The 14,843-nt window shown below is 41.3% G+C and overlaps 1 protein-coding gene across 4 annotated transcripts in view; it reads right to left on the reverse strand.

The window, feature by feature from the left end:
• Positions 1-14,843, reverse strand: part of sema3b (sema domain, immunoglobulin domain (Ig), short basic domain, secreted, (semaphorin) 3B) — a 93,638-nt gene that overhangs the window by 20,664 nt on the left and 58,131 nt on the right. For 2 of the 4 annotated variants that reach the window (XM_080898118.1, XM_080898117.1), the window contains one exon: positions 841-1,359. In XM_080898118.1, coding sequence (XP_080754244.1) covers positions 841-1,030 — 190 coding nt within the window. In that variant the 5' untranslated portion in view covers positions 1,031-1,359. Of the gene's footprint in view, positions 1-840; positions 1,360-8,134; positions 8,877-14,843 lie in introns of those variants that run through there. The other 2 variants (XM_080898116.1, XM_080898115.1) reach the window with 2 other exon arrangements.

The raw sequence follows: 14,843 nt of genomic DNA on the forward strand, positions 1-14,843 counted from the left end.
AATGCCATTTAATGCTACATTGCTAACTAAAAACAAAAAATGTAGTATTAATTAATATACTCTCAGATAGATCAGCTGTACAGCATGTCATTGTGAAACGCTTGTTTTTAATGTTTAACATATTATGTTTATGTTTGCTAAAATCCTAACAACAGCACCATTACCAAACACACAGAAAGGCATCAGCAATTTAGCTTCATTGCTAAAGTGGCTAAAATTGTTTATAGGACTCTACTTTTATGTCAAAGTAGTATTTTAATAACCGCCTACAGCCTAATTAGGAACCAAGAAACTCTCACTGTTGACACTCATTTGTCATTTGTGTTTCAAATAAAACTAGAATAGTCTTAAGTCTTCTCATAATAAATGCTTCAAGTTACCTTCAGCCCAAATTCAGGCGGGTACATGTCTCAGCTGTGCAAACGGTCTGCAGCCAGCTTCATGGCCTTGGCCAGTTCATTCAGGCTGTAATTACCAGCTTGGTTTATGTGGCTGTGTTGGGCATTGAGCTGCCTTCTTCTAACATACAATACCCAAGATGAAACACAAAACCGTGCTACTGCGTGTTTAAGTTGTGTGTGTGTGTGTTTAAGTTGTGTGTGTGTGTGTGTCTATGGCTGTGAATCACAGCAGCCACAAATTACAGTTGGCTACTGTTCAGCTGCATATACTTTCAAAAGGATAAAGCTGAATATTACATGAAACAGAGAAAGTGGGGTGTGTGTGTGCGTGTGGTTTGTGTAGATACTTTTCTAACTATTACGGGCAGTGGAAGAGAGAAATTGCCTTTTTTTTTTTAGAAAGAACCAGAACTTTTATCCTCAAAGCTTTTGTTCTTACCTTTATATGATAACTTCATGCGCGGTGAAGTGGATGATGAAGAGGAGGAGGAAGAAGAAGAAGAAGAAGAAGCTGAAGAGGAGGTGCGGGTCACGGTGCTGGAGGACACATGGGCAGCGGCCAGCCCCAGCAGGAACAGAGAGCTGCAGGTGACCATCGTGGCCACCACCATCATCATCATAGTCATCATCTTGGCAAACGTAAAGCAAACTCCTTTCTTTCAAAAGCGGAGTCTGTCAATTTATTTATTTAAGTTTTAATTTATTAATAGAAGCTATAGTTGTGTCCTGGTTCTGATTCAGTCTTCAGAATCTGTGTGACAGAAGCAGGGACCGGCCTTTTAAGGATTTATTGGAAGGATCCTTGAAAAAGTGTTGGCTTCTATTTTTTTCTCTTCCAGTCTTCTTTTTAGAGTCTCAATAATCAGCGTAACGTCGTTCTCTTGGGACTCTGAAGGATGATCAAGCTGAACTCTCACATCAACGATGGGCCATAAACATTAAACATGGACACATAGACCTGAAAATAAAGACAGAGAAGTAACAAATTTAGAAATATGCACTGCTAGCACACGTGTGCTTATGCCAGGGATGCCCCCATGCACAAACACACACACACACACACACACACACACACACACACACACACACACACACACACACACACACGCACACACACACACACACACACACACACACACTGCTGTCTGAGGTATTTTTAGTCAGACTCAGATTGATGCTCCTGCCAGGCTATGCTAATGCCAGCCTCCATTATGGCAACACTATAATCTCTTCACATTACAGCAAGACTCAGGGACAGTATCCAAAGCGCGCGCGCACACACAAACACACACACACACATAATCTCTGACCTTGTGTGATGAATACTGTGTGTGCGAGATAGAGATATGCTTTGCGCACTGCCAAGCCAAGCGCAAACTCTCCATGTCTGTGGCACTGCCAGCTCACACACACATATACGCATCCAGCACTCACACACTCGCTTGCTTGCTCACACTCTTCCTCGCTCCCTCCACACTGGCAGACAGTGTCACTGAATGAGATCTCTTCATTGTGAGGGACTAATGAGCCGACAGTGATGAAGATGGATGAATGGATGAGCACATCAGTTCTTACAACAGTGTCACTTGTGAGCGAATCCAGCCTCACAAAATGAGCGACTGTTGGCTTCTGATATCAATATTGACTTACACAGTAATAGATAAATGAAATTACAAGTTATTTAGAGATTTACAGTGTTGCTTTTTCCCCCAATCTAGTTTACACATGGCTTCTATAATGTTTTTTTTTTCTCGGTCTCCTGATGTATTGGATTTGCGGAAATTAATGAGACAGACTTGCTATTGTTTCAGAAAATTCCCCAATAACATCTTACGGCACTGTCAATGCCAAAGCATGAGGGAGGTCAGTGGCTTGTAGTCCTACATCTATATGAATGTTGTGCTGCAAAAAAAAAAGGGAAAAAAAGTGCGCAGTGAACACACACCTCTCTTTCAGTACTTTGGACTCTGCAGGCAGCAGGAACAATAAAGCCTTTCAGTAGAAACAGTCTCCTTTATTATATTGCACCTCACAGTTGGCACTCAGTAACAGGCAGACAGTTGGCTTTTCCCCTCTTTTCATTTTCAATCTTTACTTATTTTCCTCCTTCTAACAATTACCTCTATCACTTCCCTTCATCTGTCACCCTCTATAAAAACCCCTCTTGTGTCTTGGCAATAAAATCAGCTGTTCAATAATAATCTGCTCTTTACTGCAGACTAGATCTCCCTGTCTTGACTGGGGCAATATTAGACGTAAAATAACAGTGTCTTTCTTTGCTTGGGATACTTTAAATGAGGGGTAAGGCCAAAAAAGATTTGTGGATATATTTAAACTGCAGTCTATTGCTAGCCATATGTTTTCAACTAGAGCCAAATCAGCTGACTTTGTAATGCACTATAAAGGAATACAACATTTGTTTTCCACTAATAACTACAAAAGATGATCCAAGTGAGAAAAAGATATCAGTCAGAGCAACTAAGAAAAAGAAGAAGCAGTATTTCTCCCTGGAGTAATTTAGATTTGGCAGCATGGCGCTGTACACAGCCCTCCTCACCTTTCTACGACTACAGAAACAATAAGGTGGGAAGAATAGACTAGGCATCTGCAACAACAGACATGATACTGATTGTCAGACACATATGGGTTGATTTTGGATTGTAAAGTGGCTTGCAGATGCAGGCAGAAGTTTAATATCAGAATCTGAGATTTGTCAGCCATTAGTTGTAGTGGGATGCCACTGACCTCAGTGTACGTAGAGGTGTTGTGTCTACGTTCCGCGAGGATGACTGTGTGAACAGAGTGAGGCCTGTCATCACCAACATCATCTCAGCCATATTTAAAGCATGCCAAGCTTTCAAATACGCACTTTGCTCTAAGCTGGAACAACTTTCTTATTAGTTTCAAATTCCTGGTTATCACTGAAAACTAAAGAATCACTTTAAAGCACAATATACATAAGATGAGAAAACACATATACACTATACAGACATAGACCCGTCTGCGCTGTTGGCACAGAGTTTTATGAATAATGGAGCTATTGAAGCGTAGAGACAGGAGAGCTCTCATAAGCTCAAGGCTCCCAGGCCACAACACAACAAGACACAGCTTAACAGGAACATAAACTCTCACATACCCTCCAGTATCTAAACACACGCACATTTGTGAATGGACAAAAGCATACATGCAAGGCTATATCCCAGCACAGCCTGCTATCTGCTACTTTAACTCGCTGTTTTCGAATTGAAGAGGTCTTGGGTGATTTCACAGATGTTCGCTGAGTGCAAAGTTTCCCAGCTAGCATTAAAGAAGTGATCACAAGAGCACTAAACTGTGCTGAGGTCTGTGAAACAGAAAGGCCGAAGCACAAGGCTGCATGTCTATGCACGCTCAAGTTTCTGCACTGAACTGCAAAGATGCTGCAGTATTTCAAGGGGAAGGACATCAGCACTCTCATCAGCTGCAGCTACGTGACACAAGAACAGAAGCGAGCACGCACACGCGCGCAATTCACGTCACACTCCCTGGAAGCGACAAGAGGAGCAGCGAAACCCTCACACTCCTGTTGGCTGCTATAAAAGGAACGACTGGTCCCATTGTTCCTCCGAGACACCCCGAGCTGTGTGTTGCAGTGTTTGTGTGCATCCTATAACTCTTCATGAGTTGAAGAGTCTATTATTGTTCCTCTTCATCACATCACATCACAGCCCTGTGAGCAGGCACACACACACAAACGTTTGTATGTATTCATAAACAAGGATGTAGGAGAATATATCCCCACCTAAAAAACTAGCCCTTCTCAGCACACACACACACACACATGCATGCACATGCAGAGGCAAACACAAAGTCCTTGCATGTTCCATAATGGATCTTAATAATAAAAAAAAGCCATTGGGGCCGCTGACACTTGCATTCAGTTCAGCTTCAATAGACATGGAGCAGCAGCATGCCAAGAGGGAATGGATTAAAAGTAAAGAGAAAGACAGAGAGAGAGAGAGATTCTGGGTGGGGGGGTCTGGGGGGGGGGGGGGAGAGAGCAGGCTGTCCTGTCAAAACCAGAGTAAATTGAGATGGGCAGACAAAGCAGCCCGCCTCCAGGGTGAAACGGCTTTTTCAGAGTGGGGTTAGAGTGCAACTTTACTGTATTGTATGCAGTAATGAATAAATGGATATCTGCAGTTTAACCTGTAGACCACCACTGCCACAGGTCACAGTGGAGATCAAGAGCAAGCCGAGCCAGAGGGGGAAACAATGAGGGTCAGATATATGAAGAGACAGGTAGGTGAAAAGGAAGCAAAGACAAATAAAAACATTACAGAGGGAAGAATGAAGAGATGACAAAATGATGTAGAGACAGAAGGCAAGAAGTTGTTGAGAGGCCGGTTAAGAGAGGGGAATCACAACAGGAGCAGAGCAAGGAAAACGTGTGAAAAGAGTTGAAAGATGAATTGTGGATGAAGCAGTAAGGCAATGTGAATGAAAGGGAGAGGAAAGGAGAATTAGAAGTCTAAAAGGAGGGAGAACGGGGAGGGGAGGGGAGAATTGAAAAGGCAGGGAAAGACAACAAAAGAGAGAACGTGGAAAGGAGTGAACAAAACAACAGGATATAGACATTTCTGCACTTCAACCCTGCAGCCAGCCTGCATGCATGCAGTCTTACAAAAAAGGAGAATGCAGCAGAGGTAGGGAGGGAGGAATGGAGAAGAAACAAGTGAGGCAGGAGGTGATGGAGAGAAAGGAGCCAATTGTTTCTCCCCTAGGGGAAAAAAAGAGTTCCCTGGCCTGTGAGCAATAAGTCTAAGCCTCCCTGCAAGTGAGAAATGAAAAGCGGGAGGGATGGATGGATGATGATGAAGAATAAGTGGAGAGGGTGAGGAGGGGAGGGAGAGCTTTACAGAGCAAAATAGCTGTAACAGCAGGTAACTGGTGGCTTTTGCACCAGTTAATTTGCTAAGGGGGCGACAGATGGGACGAGCGACGGGGTGAAAGAGAATACAGTAAGATTTTTTTTTAAAAGTTCGTATGTAATTCAAAGCTCTCACTTGAATTCTCTGTTTCTTACAAAGTGTGTTTTACATATGAATGAGGAATACGGCAGGAGAACAGCATAGGAGTTCCATGTATTTTTCCATAGTTCCATCTTATTTTATGATTTTTAGCTCCCCAACTCGGTCAGGTTTAAGAAAAGACTTGGCTCACTGTGAAAGAGATACTTGCTTATCATCACGGTGATGAGTCCCCCTCCCATCTATACTATCTAATTTGATTGGTTTTCTGTGGAGCACTGAATGCAGGAAAGCAGTCAGTGCTATGGAAAACATATGTTGGCACACAAAAGCCTTTATTAAAAGTCAGTCCAGAGAAAGATCTGCTTCTCTCCCATTATCACTGACAATGCAGCTCCTTTAATCTATGGCTATTTATAATTATGTGTACTGCTGAATTGTGAAATAGTGGAAGTAAATCAGAGGAAGGGAAGGAATGCAAGAGAGAAGACAGTAGAGGATGGACGCAAAGAGCGAGAAGAAGGTTAAGAAGAGGGCTGGTAAGGTGAACAGATAAGTCTTTTCCAAAGAAACCAAGATGTTTTTCCAGAAATACTATAAAGTCTATAGTTTTGAAATCATATGACCACATAAAAGAGTTAACTGCATTCTCATTGAAACATGTCATTTTGACATAATAAAACACATCTGAAAAGAATTGAAGCTGGAAGCACAAATGTTATGCCACCAGCTGTTTTCCTTCTGGTTATTTACTGCTGTTTTAATCAAATTCAGAAATTGTTTTGCAATAAATTTGACTCATGTATTGATGAAGTGATCATAATACGTGTCAGAACGCAAAGCACTAATAGTCTGTGTCACATTATTTTTCTCGGATTAAAAGGATAAATATTAACTAGTGACAGCTAAGTCACTAGTAAGGAAATGGTATTCAGGGTGTAAATGTGATGGTTAGAGTGAACCCATCCAGGGACCGAATGCATCTGTACAATATATAGTAGCATAGTATAGTGAGCATGTCAAATCGTGGACCTAAGTTACCACCTTGGCATTTAAAGAATACTTTTTAAAGCACAGTTGTGTTTTGATTCAGTTCTGACTGAAAAATTTTGGCTTGCCAGTTTTTGCCCCATTTCCAAGAATGAAAAGAAGCACGGAAGCAGAAAGTCTTAGATGTGTGAACGGGGCAGGTGATGCAGGGAGGCGTTGCTTAATGTAAATGCTGCAGACTTTAACAAACAAATTCTACAAGAGTCATGCAAAACTGTGACTTTAACCATGAATACAGCTGTGACAGCGCTTTGGTCTGAAGCATGACAGCGTTTTGCTTTTTCTGGGAAGGACAACGAGGTGCGCAGCGCTTCATTTCCCTTGATAACTATAAAAATAAACATTCATAAAGACAGACCACCTATAGTGAAAAAGCAGTAAGTTGAAATGATGGTTTTCTGCTATAATTATGATATAAATGGCCCATAAATGTAAAAAAATTACAACTAAAAGTTGAGTTGAAAAACTTTTAAAGTACATAGGAAAAAAGGGCACAAGCCTGAGTCATATGAAGGCTACAAAAGAATTTAATAAGCATCTCAGAAGTTCATTCTTATTTGAAGTGTTTTAAGTCTTTGGGCAATGCTAGTCATAGAAGCAAAGTGAAGCTTCACACACACACACACTCAACAGAAACAAAGTAAGCCCTAGCTTTAAGCCAAAAGTGAGCACCGGTCTTTATGGGATTTAAGCTGAAACATATTGAGAAAGAAAAGCGAAACAGTCTGAAGCAGAGTCCTCGGGTCCCTTTAAAAGAGTGTAAGTGAATGAAGGAGCTGGAGATGCTGTGGCAGTCCGCTGGTCCTGAGCCATTTGGCCCAGCATCACAAATGGAAAACTTCCCAGTCTACAAACCCCATGGCTAGCATTTATTCAGTTTGACTATTCTTATTATTCAGAGTGTGAAGGGAAAAAATAAATATTGAAACTGGAGTCACTAAAACTTGCTAATTGGGTGTTTGCTGTCCTCACTAATTATGCTCATGCTCATACCGGTCTCATTTGTGAGGATGGATAACTTTTCAGTCTTTCACCAGTTTTGCCTGTATCGCCGGGATGGGAAGAGGTGATTGGAGTGATACTACTGAAGAAAGAAATCTGCTTAATTACTGTGGGAAAATTGCCTTGCGGTCATGCAGCTTAAATCTCTCATCTCATGGAAGAAACTCTGAAATAAGAGATAATGAAGGAGTCACTAAGGCGAGGGCAGCCTGCTGGTCCCTGGTAGCTATCCATTTGGCTGTGTTAAGCCCTGAAGCAGCAGTAAGGCGAGACCTTACAGAGCAGCCTCTGGTCTCCTGACTGGATCTGCTCCAAACTGTTCCCAGAGGAAAGACAACTCAGTTGACTCTCTCAAATGAAACAACAGAGCAGATTTCAAGTAAACACTCTGAGAGAAATCCCACATGTCATCGGCATGACTTTTAGAAAGATATTTTAGTTTTGAAGTGGTGCGGGATAAGCAGTGCTGCACGTGGTGGTCATGTCACAGGCACAGCAGGCTCAGGGAACCGGGAACTTAACGGCACAGCAGGAGTCATGATTTCATTATTACTTCATCTACAAGTTAAGTCCGTTTGTGGTTGGAAGTGTCTTTCACTAAACTGAACTAATTTTATTGACTTTACGGACTTAAATGGTGATCTTACTGGAACAGAGTCCAAATTAACTTACCTGCCTATCCGTTTCCAGGGGAACCAAATTCCACAGGAGTTCAGAACATTCCAGGTCGGGATCAGCATCCACCTGAGCCCAACATGCCTCTGGCAGCGCAGACAGTATCCATTGTTACCACACTGTTCTGTTTCATTTTACTTTCTCATAGTCTTTCCTCTACTTATATGCAGAAATCACTGAACACAAACCTTTTCAGTTTTTGTTGCGTGCTTTCAAAAACCCATTCCCAAGATTTTTCATATCTGATTTAAGCAAGAAAGATAAGACAAGTTATGGAGTAATGAAAAAACAGTTACTGACCAGTCCAGAAAGTGAGAGCTGAGATCAGCTAAACAGGTGGAAATACCTGAAAAATACTTTTAAGAAATCTGATTAAAAAAAATAGAAAAAAATAATTTATTTCCAGTTATGGGAATGGTGCATGAACAGAAAGAGAATAACAGCAGAGTTCCACTGTGGTGCAAAATATGTCCAGTGAGTCTTCAAAAAGTCCAAAAAGTAAGTAAGTGAAGTTAAAAAGCAGCAAAGCGAGATCTGAGTATTCCCCCTGCCTGCAGTCAGCTCCACTGATGAACGGCTGCACTTCAGCTCTACTTACAAAAACACACAAGCCTGTACACACACATAAAACTCTTCTTAACACATGCATGCAAGGAGTTCACACATACACGGAGTTTTCGCAGCAGCTGAGCAGAGTAGACTTGCTCAGAGGCAGAGCGGGCTGGGATAATGGACTTAATTCAAGGGAGGGAGAGAGAGATAGAGGGAAAACGTGAGAGAGAGAGCGAGAGAGAGAGAGAGAGAGAGAGGGAGGGGTTGAAGAAAAGGTGGGAGGTTAAAGGAGGGGCGTCAAAGGGGGCAGAGACACACACTGAGCTGTCCGTAGTGTGTGTGGATATGCTACTGTGTATCTGTGATGGGACCTGGCTGAAACGTTTTCTTTTTCAGAGTCCATCATTACCATTACCAACATTTTTTCCACTGTTTCAGGTTAAACTGCTTCCACTTATTCTACAGCTGTTCTAATGCAGCTGTTCTAATGCAGCTGTTCTAATGCAGCTGTTCTCAGTCTTTTTCTGACACGCAATGCTTCAGAAGCCAAAAGCCTCGCCACCCACCTGATAATTTATTTAGAACTGATGTTAAAATTTTGCTTTAATATAGTTGGCTAAACCAGTTTTCATACAAAAATACATACTTGTTCAATTGAATTTTACCATTTTTTTTGCCTAGCCATCGACACCCAACCTGAATGGCTCTCTGCAACACCAGTGTGGCCCAGTCCACGGTTTGAGAGCTACAGGTCTAATGGTATGAGCCTTAAGAATTCATGCTACCAGCTGTTATCCCAATAAACCAGTCAGATTTTCTTCTTTTCACATTGCTTTTGCGTTGCATTTTGTGACATTCTATTAAAAACTGTTTGGTTTGGTTTGGTGCGTTCCTGGTGTTGTTACATGCACATAAACATGCGAGCTCAGGTGCTGTGAGACGTGACTTGACACTTACAGTGAATGACTCATGGCTTGGTTTACTGATGCATTTAGATAAGAGATCAGTTAAAGTCACTATAAACACACAGAGAAACAGAGATTTCCAGATACATAAGAGTGACTCAGGCTGATGCGGAGAACACGTACGCTGAAGCTGGTAAGAGGGTAATTGGCACACATTTATAGAACATGAGGGTTTACATCATTCAGACACATATCAGAGTTGAAGCTTTGGTCAACCATTCATGATGCCCGGGCTTTTGAATACACAAATTCATAAATATGCTTCTTTTTTTCAAACAGCTTACATGTGTTTTAGGTTTACAGATGGACCAAAAATGTATATTTTGCAAAATCTTTAGTGACAGTCTTTGATGTGATGGTGGGCTCAGAAGCCTTGTCTTCTCTCTCTCTCTCTCTCTCGCTCTCTGGGGTCAGTCTCTATATGGTAAGCTACAATGTATTCCTTTGATACATTTTCACGGGGAAAAAAGTATAAAAGCATTCATTCAACTGCAACAACTCCTCCAGGACGATGTTTTCGTCCGTCCATTCAAACAGAACGGTCAGTACATCCCAAATACTCCAAGGCAGGACCAGAGCGTTGTTGGAGTTTGGTCATTTCCAAAGGCTTTTTAATGTATTAAGCTAATCACAGAGCTTTCACAGCCTCCTTTCAAAAACCTGAAAGCTCACAGAGTTTCACTTTTGACAATTTAGATGTTTGATACCGATAAAAGATGTGAGTATGTAGTTAAATGTAGTTCCTGACATACAGGATTTTCAACAAGGACATACAAGACTTCAAGTTACTACTGGCTAGCTGGAAATACAGTGCACACTGACTGATTACAGTATATGACTTCTATCTGCATCAAATGTTTCCTTCAAGAAGCCACTGAAACTTCAAGTTTGGAATTCAATTCTAATTTAATTTACTGCTGTTAAAGTCAATCTCAGTAAGAGTAGCTACACTTTAGAGCTGAGCTAATGGAAATTCTAATAAACAAAGAAATAAATGAAAAGTTTTAACGAGAGAAGTTTTTACCAAGGCAGTACAAACTGATGCCTTGCTAACTAGGTGGGCAGGACAGTCGCAGAGGGTGCCATTTCTTTATTTAGTTAGTTATTTTTTCAACTTCTAATGTAGGAGGTTTTTTTGCCCATCAGTAAGATATTTCACTCATAAGATGTAAAGCACTCTGTAGGGCCTGTCTACTGAAAGTGTAGCACTCACAGTCACATTGTGTTGTGCATCTTCTTCTCTGTTGTCCCACTCCTTTAGTCTTCATTCCAGTCGCAGGTGGCATACTGTGCCTGGCAACCCTGACCCACACACACTCATACACTCTCTCACACACCTAGAAAACCCCTTTCACCAGGTCATGGGTCTCACATTAGGGGTTCACTGAAGTTTGTGTGTGTGTCTTGTCTCCCTGATTGCTCGCAGTTTTACAAACAATGCACACTTATCTTCAGCGCTTTAAAGACTTTCATGCACACTGCCATGAGTACAATTAAAGCTATATGTATGTTTTCAGCCCACCGCCCACCCCCTGCTGACCCGTCTGTCATAAACTAGTCTGATGTCTCTACAGGCTGTGCAGTGAGCTCTGTGTCCCAACAAAGGCTTTTGTCCCAGCTGAAGCTTGTGAGCTATTGAAGATGAGGGCTCAGTTTCCTAATAGCGTCTTAGTGAATCTTTGTTTTATTACAAGTCACTGAACTGAAATGATTTTTAGATTGCCCGGGATCACCATCAGACAAGTGTCTCCCACGCAGGGGTCTTCATTGTGCTCTGCAGTGCTGTGAACAAGTATTTGGCCCATTTGGAGATCTACGTTTCTTTGCATATTTGTCACACTTAAACGTTCCAGATCAAAGAAGCTTTACTATTAGGCAAAGATAACCAGATGAAATACAAAATGCAGTTGTTAAATTGTGAACAGTGGCACCAAGAGCAACATCTAAAGCACTGCAGGCCTCACTTGCCTCAGTTAGTGTAGTCTACATGATTCAGTGATAAGAAAGAGACTGGGCTCAAAGGAGAAAAACCACTGCGGACCAAAAACAACACAAAGGTTAATGTCACATTTGCCAAAAAAAATATTCTTGATAATCCCCAAGACTTTTAGGAAAATATTCTGTGGGCTGACAAGACAAAAGTTGAACTTTTTAGAAGGTTTGACTCCAGTTACATCTGGTGTAAAACACAGCATTTCATATAAACAACATCATAGCAGGGTGGTGGTAGTGTGATGGTCTGGGCTGCTTTGCTTCTTCAGGACCTCCTATAACTCGCTCTAACTGATCCAAACATGAACTCCTTACCAGTTATCTCAAATGCTCGACTGCAGTTCTGGCTTTGCAGGTTTTACACTTAATGAACGTAATCATCTAAAAAGTGTTTTGTATTTACTCAGGTTATCATTGTCTAATACTAACATTTGTTTGATGATCTGAAACAAGTGTGACAAACTATGAAATCATAAATAATTAAAAAATGCTTCTTCATGACACGATGCTTATTACTCGCAGTAAAATATAGATACAGGCAGTAATTTAGATTCAATAGTTTGTTACAAAAACAGGGTTTGCTGAGCTAAAGTGTGTTAACTGGATTGAGTTTCATAAGCTGAGGGTGGGATTTGGTTGTGTTAGTTTCATGTTGTGTAATCAGACTGGAGAGCCTAGGACTTAATTCGGCTATTGTATGTATTTAAGACCATTTAAGCAGTGCACGTTATGTGGGCATGATTTCTAATTTGACTATAATGAAATAATTAATTATACTTTGACAGATGTTCCTTTCATACATAGTTATTCATAGAGCGACACATTATTTCTAATCCTCGCCCTCATGAAAGATTTCTTAATTTGATGAATCAGAAACATTTATAGGGTTTTTGAAATATGCTTAGTGCATATTTTATGACACAAAAATATTTATCTTTTTCTAAGATTACAGAAATGGATCCACAGACTCCTGGTTTCTTAGGATGATTAATTAACTTTACCATGTCTCTGTGTTATATAAAGCACCGTATTTATGATGGACGGCATGATAAACCATGACCACCAAAAGCTAACACTTTGAATTACATCAGTCCTGAAAAAATAAGAAGAAATTGCTTAAGCCTGCATATATATCACCTTTATATTGTAGAAGATTGTAGTTTTTAGATGTAGTTTCTTTATGGAAACATGTTACTCAGCTGTGAGAACAGCACTAATACTGATGTGGAACAACAGAAGCTGCCTAAAGCTCTGCTGCCTACAACTTCTGGTGCTTGAAAAAAGTACAGCCAGGCTAGAGTCTGGCTTCTTGTCCTTAAGGCCAAACCCCAGAATAAGTCTGCAAGGTAGCCAGATTATTTAATGGCATGAGGCATCCACACTACTAATATTAATGTAGCGATGAAACATTTCTGAGGAAGGATTTCTGAAGGAAACTGTAAAGAAACCAGCCAGAAACAAAGAAAATCTGCCAGTGCTTCTACACTTCATTGAAGTTCATGACGCCATACTGACTTTAAAAGGTGCACCCATTAGCATGAGTGCTGAGGGAAGCAGTGGGTTGCTGTTGGAAAGAAATTACTTGGCCAAATATTGAACCTTGTGGTAATTTCAACAATCTTAACAATAAAATGCATACATGTTCAATGCAGCAGTGAACTTCACTGGTCCTGGGCTTTACAGGGCATCTTATAGCTGTGTCCAGTTTGAGCAGCTTCCTGTTTCTCAAAAGAGAAGGCAAGCACTGGCAAGTAACTCATTTTAGTTCAGTTAACTGGACATGGCTTTTGAAAAATCTTAATGCATCTGGTGAATTGTCACTAAATTGTCACACAGTTGCAATAAGGCCACATGACCGTTTAACAGATGGTCGAGTGTTTATCTGAAATCGAGACTGGAGAATTGTTTCAGCAGAGGCTCCTTTCCTACTTATAGATGAAGATGGGTGAGGAACCCAGAATAAAACTTCACGCACTTTTTGGCATTCACTGCGACCAGTGACCATACATCCATTCTCCTAAACAACTCTTTCAATTTATCTGGAAACTGAGACGAATTTGCACACGTGCATTACACTGCTGCTGCACCCTGACGTGGAATGTTATGAAAATCCTCGAGGACAGATGCACGGTCCAATAGACTCTTCAAGAGTAACAGGAAACAATAGTTTCAATTGGCCTACATCCACAGTGGACCAACCGTACCCTGAAAACTGATCTGAGACTAGAGTGACACCTGCTAGCGGCGTCGCATCATAAACATTTGCTCAACAGATGCATAAATATGAGGGCCGAGATGCCACGGCTGCAAAAGTAGAGCATAAAATAACACTGATCCAAAACAAGAGCTTTGCTTTTTCTCTTTGTGTTTTGAAGGCTATGTGCGTGTCGCGCACTGACCCAACATAAAACAAATGCCAGGACTAAGTGCACTATTAGCGTCATTACAACTGTCGAGTCCATTCTGCCAGTTGTATCGCCATACCGATCTTATCTATTTGCATGTGTGTGTTTGCGTATGTGTGAATTTATGTTTAAAAGCAGGAGTTGAACCATTTGTCTACTGTTCAGCAACACTTGTAGCCATATACAAGTGTTTCTAAACAGCAGAAAACTCCCATTCTTGCTGGGAATTATGGTTTTTACTACGACTTGAAATAAAACAAAGATGATAAAGAAAAAAAATGAACAATAGAGCCTAGGGGAAAAAGAGAAGATAAAAAAATTTGGATCTGTCTTTATGTTCATGTTAGCTAACTATTAGCTGTATTATATGTGCCCCAGTGGGTTATCCATGACACGGTCCCCTGACCTTCTGACACCGTAGGGATTACGGGGGCCCCACTGGGAAAGTGGCAGGAATGAAAGAGAGAGAGAACGAGAGCGAGAACGAGAGAGAGTTACAGTTAGAGGGATGCTAGCTTCCTTTGGGGCACAAACCTGTAATCCTCCCTTTTTTGCTTTGATGTGATCACACCCAACTGAAAGGATGAAGGAGGGCGGGAAGTGGGGTGTGTGGTGTTGGAGGACTGGTGGGTGTGGGGACTGACTGGAGTGCCAGGAGGCTCAGAGGTGGGACACACACACACACACACACACATACACACACTCTCACAGGCATGCAGTCACACACCATCTGGTTCAGAGGGTCATCGGGTGGATAAGACCACCATCAAACATAAGCAAGGCTCTGGTGAC

Source organism: Rhamphochromis sp. 'chilingali' (assembly GCF_963969265.1).
Source record: "Rhamphochromis sp. 'chilingali' genome assembly, chromosome: 12".
Classification (NCBI taxonomy): Eukaryota; Metazoa; Chordata; class Actinopteri; order Cichliformes; family Cichlidae; genus Rhamphochromis; species Rhamphochromis sp. 'chilingali'.